This window comes from Mytilus edulis, chromosome 7 (assembly GCF_963676685.1).
Source record: "Mytilus edulis chromosome 7, xbMytEdul2.2, whole genome shotgun sequence".
NCBI lineage: Eukaryota > Metazoa > Mollusca > Bivalvia > Mytilida > Mytilidae > Mytilus > Mytilus edulis.
In genome coordinates, this window is record NC_092350.1 from 91,706,071 (window position 1) to 91,714,295 (window position 8,225).

At 33.7% G+C, this 8,225-nt stretch overlaps 1 protein-coding gene across 5 annotated transcripts in view; it reads right to left on the minus strand.

Annotated features, from left to right (window-relative positions):
• The window catches only part of LOC139482473 (dihydropyrimidinase-like), a 55,682-nt gene extending 48,558 nt beyond the window's left edge, over nt 1–7,124 (minus strand). For all 5 annotated transcript variants that reach the window (XR_011654873.1, XR_011654872.1, XR_011654871.1 and 2 more), the window contains exons 1-2: nt 6,971–7,124; nt 3,288–3,616 (exon numbers count right to left, since the gene is read on the minus strand). Coding sequence is in view for 2 of the 5 variants with exons in the window: in XM_071266379.1 (XP_071122480.1) it covers nt 3,288–3,602 (315 nt within the window). In the remaining 3 variants the exon portion in view is untranslated. The remainder of the gene's footprint in view (nt 1–3,287; nt 3,617–6,970) is intronic.
• Between the last annotated feature and the right edge of the window lie 1,101 nt (nt 7,125–8,225).

Here is an 8,225-nt window from a genome sequence, read left to right on the forward strand (position 1 = left end):
TGCTCTTTTTTCTTTCTAGAAAAATGCCTCATGCATACAACACAAAACTGCCTGACCGAAACTATGCACATGTATTTACACGAGTATAAACAATGCATGTTATTTTAATTTTGATACAGTGTTAAATTAGGAGGTTTATCTCGAGGGAAAAAGATATCGAAACCAGATGTTCACACCTATCATAGCATGCTTCAATTGAAATGCAATCTTGATATAGACAAACAACCATTAAACACTTATAACTGTATATGAGCAATAAGTTTGTCAAAGAGAAACTAATTAGTTCCAAACGCATTCGTCTCATTCTGCAATTTGAGGCAAATTAACGCACATATTTATTATACACTTCAAGATTACGTAACAACGGTGCAAAGGATAATTAGTTCGTCTGGGTGTGTAGAAGTCTGGCCGTAGCTAAAAGAAAGTAGAGGCAGATTTAGGGGGCGGGAGGCTTTTGTTGAAAAAATTTGGTTGGTTATATAGGGAATCACTGAAGCGTGACGGGAGCGGGCCCCCTAGGCAGCCAGTGGGCCCTCACTTATGAAAATCTCTGGATCCGCCACTGGAAAGGTTTTCACCGGCTATAGACCGGCACAATTATAACCTTTAATGTCCACCCTTTCTAACAACAACCCAGTATCTACACAAACATAGGCAAATAAAGTACTCAAAGAATAGATTCAGAATATATGCGAAAATGTATGCCGACCTTTATCCTTAGAGCTGTTATTTTGCCTTATAAACCGAAGCCTTTATGATTCAGAGTAGTCTGAATACATGTAGTGGTCGTCGTTGGTTCATGTCGGACATATTTGTTGTTTGTAATTTATTTTGTTGTAAACAAGTAAGGCCTTTGGGCTTAACGTTTGAATTGTTGCACATTTTTCATGTCTGGTCCTTTTACAGCCGACTGTACCGTATAGATTTTTATTCACTTCATTTGAACTATGGCATTTATTGTGTCATTGCCAATCATATCCCATCTCCTTATTTTTATTATGACTATACAAAATCTAAACTAAAATTTCAAAGGAAAAGTATGCTATAAAAGGTCCTGGTTGATAAAATATTGTTTGTACCCCAAAATGAAAATAACGTCACGTCATTGGTTGAATTTCCATTGTTTAGGACGTTTTAACCAATCACGACGTTTTGGTGTACACTTTTGAAAATATTACCCAGAATGCATTAGATTCTGAAACGGCGTCTTAGAGAGAAAATCATCGATCTTATTTGTGCACACCTTAAAATCATTGTTACCACAGGGTTTAGTAGCGACACAATATTGGTATTTTGCAATAGAAATAGGAGATTTTCTTGAAGAACCATCAGGGAAAATGATTTCGAGAACTCTGTTTTCATTGTATGACGTTTCTGAATAATAACTAAGGGTATTTGCATACAAATGTCGAATCATTTACGTACATATTATGAAAGATTTAAAGGGCAATCTGGATCATGATATTTCAACGAAAAAGCAACGATTGCATGTTTTTTGTGTTTCCTAAATTTCCGCAAACGAAATATTGAAGTTGATTAAAACATGTGTTATATTGAAAAATTGTATAAACATAAAAACTAGGTTTAATTCGAGGCAACTTTTTCTGTTCAGAAAAGATTGAAAATATTTAGGAATTCTTGCTTAATTGAATACCAGATGTTACCCGTTAAAACATGTTCAATCACATTAATATTTGTTAAAGATTAGCTGACAAAATATAAATAAATATTTTCAAATCCTAACGATGAAGCAACTGACAATTGAAAACAGTTACCGCGGTAACGAACACATGTAGTTATCTGTAATCAGAATGAGATAATACGTTTTCAACGGGAAATTCAAACAAAGTGTAGTTACAATGCCAATCCACTATAGAACAGAACAGAACATAACAGAACAGAATTTTATTTCCAATTAAGGGGCATACAGAGCATACATGAATAAGGAAAAAGAATATTGATTTGCATAGATACATAGATACAAACATTTTTTTACATACAGTTACAATACAATTACTAACTCATATTCACTTTAATAAATTTACCAACAGCATTAAGGACCTGATTGTCTTCACAGTTTAATAAATAAATAAATTTATGCTGATTATCAATTATAGAAAAATTTGGAATTCTTTGACAACCAAAGTCAAAGAGAGCATCTCTATCTGATTCAAAATTTTCACAGTTAGTTAAAAAATGGATTTCATCTTCAACACAGCCAGAGGAGCATTTTTTCTTTCATTTCGTGGAATATTTGAAAAACGACCAACTTCAATTTGAAGCTTATGAGCAGAAATACTTAAATTGCATATAGATCTTCTTAAATCAAAGTTCTTAATTAAAGAAATATAAATTGTGTGCATTCGCAACACCCTTCCACCGGGTACCACCTTTATCAGGAATGATCAAATCTAAACATTTGAAAGTCATGAATCATTTATGCATTGATATGACGAAACAATATAACTGACAAAAAGGTCAAATTCAAAAATCATAAAATACGGACAAATCACTGCCGTATTGTTTATCATCTAGAATCTATAAACAATCCCGACGGTGCGGATTTGTCATGTAATTTACAACTTAATAAATCAGAGCTGACCACTTTTAACTGTTTTTTTTTATTGCTTATCTTTTCCTAAAATAATGTATGGCATTGTTTTGTACCTCCATTCTCGTGTAATTGTGTAACATTGCCGTAATAGTAACTGAGGTATTTATAAAATTTTCATAAAAACGTGTTCATCCAGAAAAAGAGGACTTTCAAATGCAACGAATAAAACCATCAAAACAAAGATGAGTATACATGTAACAAGAAGTCAGCCCATTGCCTTTTTTTCTAGGTCATTCATTGACATCACTGGCACATCCTTTTTATTTCAATGGAAAAAAACAGAAAAAAAAATAAATAAACAAATATCAAAGAAGAAAAAATTAAAAACAAACAGATAAATATATACACGGCGGGAAAGCGTTTTAGCAACGACAAATGTTATTTGGCGCGACAAAGCAACAAAAGTTTTAACCAAAGATTTACATGTTTGACCCGGCCATTGACATAAATTTCTTCCCATTGATATATTATCTCCGTGAAATTGCAAAACATTTATAAATTACCAATTCCCCCCCCCCCCCCCCAAAAAAAAATATCCATACCAACAGCATATGTGTATACCTTTATAATTATATATGTAATAGTGATACTATTTATACTGGACCGAGTCTGATCATGTATATATTTGACACATACATGCATGGTACAATAAAAAAAAATATGTAAGACTTACTCTGTCACTGGTATCCCACGCCATAGCTTTTACTTCACTGGCTACACTTGGCTTCATCACTTCTTCCACAGGAACGGGCTCTGGTTCTGTCTTCGTTTCTGGCTCAGGCTCTGGCGTTGGCGTCGCCGTGGCATCCTCTGTCGTCTTCTTTTGACGCCGTGGCGATTCCTTACCTAGTTCCAGAGTTTTCCCATCAAAAGCATCAGGAACACTGCCGAACATTGAATTAATTACCCTGACTTTAGTCGGGTGTGGGTGTGGCGCGAAGAAATCAAAATCCGGCTCTGGGGAGGGGATTTTTCTTTCTCGAGGCATTTTTCTTTGTGAATCTGAAAGTAATTTCAACATTGTAATCAGCATTATAATTTGTATTGACAGATTGGTGATTTTAAGACCAGTCCAATTCATAATTAGCGGATTATATAGTTTATTCCTGGGCCATAACATGTTCAATGTATTTAATTACATCAGTAAAATCGTAAAAAATCTTATTTTTCTCAAAAGCATGCAGTTGCTTTCATACAAATGTTGATGCCATATCAGGGCCTACTACTAACTTTCAGACAATTGAAAGCTTCTATACCAATGACATAGTGTCATCCTAACTCTCCTTCCAAGTCACGATTATAATAGTTAACCATTATAGGTCAATTATGTACGGTCTTTAACACGGATCCTTGGCTCACACCCAACAGCAAGCTATAAAGGGGCCCCAAAAATACTAGCACGGTAAAACCATTCATATGGGAAAACCAACGGTCTAAACTATATAAAAAACGAGAAACGAGAAACACTAATGAACAACATAAGCAAACAACAACTACTGAAAATCAGATTCCTTTCTTTATATTGATGTCAACATGAGAACTCTTAAAATGCCCGTCTCCGAGAGGCATAGAAAGAAAAAGATGGACTTATGTGTTGGCAGGTCCAACAAGTTTGAAGACATGAGTACGTCAATAAGGCAGCAACCCAACGTCGAGAAATTTCTTTTTTTCCCAAACGTTGTATACATATTGATTGATTGATTGTTGGTTACTTAACGTCAAGTGGCAAATATACCATGCATGTTCAGGAAGGGAACAAGTTAACAATAAATACAATAGGTAGGTCTTGTCACAATATAGGCCATTCAGGATGATGGTCGGGAAAATTTGGACTGCCACTGGAAAATGAGGGTATATTGGATAGGGACAGAAATTTTGCCGTTGTATAAATATGATTTATTATAAGTTATGATTGCTTATGATTATAAAGTAGGGTAGTGACATTTTTATATTTTTATTTGATATTTATGTTCTGACGCTGATCGTTCAGATATATCGATTTAGCCTAAGTTGTCAACAATCGGACGGTCCCCGATAAATATATACTACCATTTGATTTATAACAGATTATAATACCATGTGGTACGATCACGTGACCGTCCCTGACCGTATGGTGAACTTCCTGGATCGTAAGCAATGTTTGTCGTAAAGATGCATGAAATAATTGCCACTGAATGTTTAGCAAGCAACGATCAATCATTTTTAAAATTTTAAGTTTTACTTTTCTTGAATATTACGATTAAAAATCGAAATTTTAGAATAGGCAATCTCATCAGTCTTCTCGCATAACTCGAAATTCGAGAACAAACGAATCTTAAACTGGGATAATAGGATTTATAAAGTGCGTACAACTCTTGAAAGAATAAACAAAATGACGGATTTTCAAGTAATAGAATCGCGTCCTCTTGTTCTTCAAAATTAGAGGTAATAAGCGAAGCAAACTGCTGAATTTTTTTTCACAAATTAAACAAAAGCCCACGCATATTTACAGCAAAATGCCTTGAGTGTGCAGGCAAAGAATATCTTTGTTTAGCTTGCTTGCTATAGCTGAACCCTTAACTCATTGTTATGTTAGGCATACTACCCTCCTTTATGAATAGACTAGTCCGACAAATAACCAATCAATCTGTTTGTAGGACTACAATTCTCCAATAGTAGTTTACTGGCCATCTTGCTAGCCTACTGCAAGGTAGATGTTTAAGCCGAGAACGTGCATAACGTGACAACGTTATTTGAATATGTTTTAATCAGTGTAGGATTTAGGAGGAGGGCAGGTTGCCCGGTCCCCTTTTGTGGTTGATTTTATAGGGAACAATAATTTACCACAGGTCAATATAAGATATGTTATTCTCCCGATCTCAGCTATTACAACCGTATTATAAAGGATTAGGAAAGTGTTATTGGACTTTTAAATATTAGTTCTTAGAGATCTTAGTACTTTTGATCTGTATGAAATATTATTTTGCCACAATGCAATGTTTTCTCTTTATCCTTTTCTACTCGTGTACTAGGTTTGATACGATGTGTAACCTAGCTCTTTCTCAGGTTGAGATTTTAAAACAGAATAAAATAGTATTCAACAAGAATGTCATACTCGCACTACCATTGTCTATGTTCAAGTAAAAGAGGAAGAAAAAGTGTTTCTATAGAATAAGATAAAATGTAAACATGCATAATGCATGTGCATTTTCACTGAATCAATACAAAATTATGATTAAGGGCCATCTGAAGCCCGCCTCCGGATGCGGGATTTTGTCGCTGTGTTGAATACCCATTGGTGGCCTAGGGCTGTTTTCTACTCTTGGACACAGTATCCGTTTCCTTTCTCAACTTTATATATACAGTGTAACCTGCCTTGTTCGACACCTCAGTATTCCAAAATCCTGATTAAACCGACACATTAGAATGGTCCCAAAATATATGCCTTTCCTTGCAGAAAAAAAACTGAGTATATTCAACTGTACTAAAATATCAGTAGCTTTGCAATCATATGCATTTGAAACGTTTTTATTATACAACTAACTAATATGCCTCTTCAAAATGAAATTACTGTCACTATAAATTGAAGTAACTATAGTTATTTTCGTTTCATTTGAAAAATTATACCATTTTTTTAATATGCACACTTTCTGCAGGCGACGAATTTTGTTTGGGGGCATCGTGTCCGCTCCTGAATAAAGTAAACTGAATTGTATGAATATAAATACAGAACAATCTCTGGTCAGGGGTACATTTAAAGAATAAGAATAAGAACTTAATTAGTTTAAAATCCAAACAACAGGATTGTTACTTAATGAAAAGAAAAAAAACCCAAACATATAAATTACAAACTGAAGATAAATAGAAAACAATACAAACATGAAGCATTCACAGAGACATAAACCCAACAATACAAAAAAAGACAAAACACATGTAGTACTTCTCAAGCTGTATACCGTGTACTAGTATATGTAATGATAAATATATATTTGTTGTGATTATTGACCGTTTATACTGTTTGTGCAGCTGGTCGTTAAGAATTTGTAATATTGATAAATATATATATATCATTTTGACTTAGTAAATCATAGCTATCCTACTACGCCGTTTCGTAACATTTGGTAGTAGCTATGGTGATTTTTGTTTTTATAAAAAAAAAATACATTTACCATTTCGACTGCACGGTACATGTAAAGCTAGTGGGGTTAGGATTCTGGGGATGGGATAACTTCAGCGTAATGCATATAATTAAGATCAAAGATAGGAGTAACAATGTTTGGAAATATTTGCACTGGTGCCAGAGATATGTCATTGACTATTGTCGGTGGCTATTGTCTAGGACAAGTGACCAGAAATATAGAACCAAACAAAACTGACCTGACTCACTGAAGCTGTTGATAAGTGGTTGAAGTTTAATCTTCGTTCCAATCTATAGATGGATATTTGCTGTAGGACATGTAATGTTTCAAAACATCCGACTCATGCAATGCTTGATTCAGCTGTGAATATGCATGATAAGGGCCGAGTGATGCTGACTAACTGTATGCAATACACTCGATAAAATTACACAAAAATCAATAACATGTAATATATTCTTTTAATTTGCATAAAACGGGTCTAATTAATTGTTGTGCATCGCCTTTTTGAATTTATCTAGTTTTCATATTATCGGATTTTTAATAATAATTAATGCGATCTAATTCATTGTCTGGGAATGCAGGATGTTTTAACTGCTCGTTAGAGAAAACTGTTTGCCGACAGAACAGATGGCGCAGTCAATACAGTACTTATCGCGATGAAAATATATTTCCAGATGGTGCCCTCAATAATGCGGCAAATTTGAACGCGCCCATAATTAAGTTTTCTTTTCCTGTCTTTAATTGTTTACATGTTTATCATATACGATTCAGATTTGATATATGATCATATATATATATTTATATATATAAATTGATAACAAATTAATTTGGATAATGAATAATGAGGATCCCAATGTACTATTTGCATTTTATAAATATATAGAAGATACTAAGAATTGAAGGACAACTTAATCTGCAATAACTAATTCATTATAACTCTTTAATATGAATTTGGATACCCTGTTAAGCCTGCACAGATCATAAGAAGAATTTCAAATTCTCTGGCACCGTCCCTTGATGATCCTTGCTGGCTGGACACAGAATCTATAATCTTAAAATATGTTTTTAGAATATATTTTAATAATTTAGAAGTTTGACTCATCTGCATTAAGTACAAGTAGGGACTTCCCTTTAAGCACCGACTCTTGGTGCTTTCTGCAGATAAGTCATATTAAATATCCTTTATTAAATATACTTGTTATTTGCAGTATACCACATAGTCAAATGTGCGAGTGCTTAATTGTTGTTTTTTTTTTGTTGTTGTTGTATTTTTTATATTGAGATTTCTCCGCACAAACTACTAATCCCTCATGTTTGTCTTTTCAAAGTGAAAATACACTTACCGGGTGCACTTGAGTCAAGGTCAACATAGTATTCATTGAATAATAATACATTGATACTATTTTGTTGAGTGTATTTTCTGTGGTATATTATATTATTTTATTATTTTTATAACACTTGTTACATATCTTTTATTGTTTGTGTATTGCATA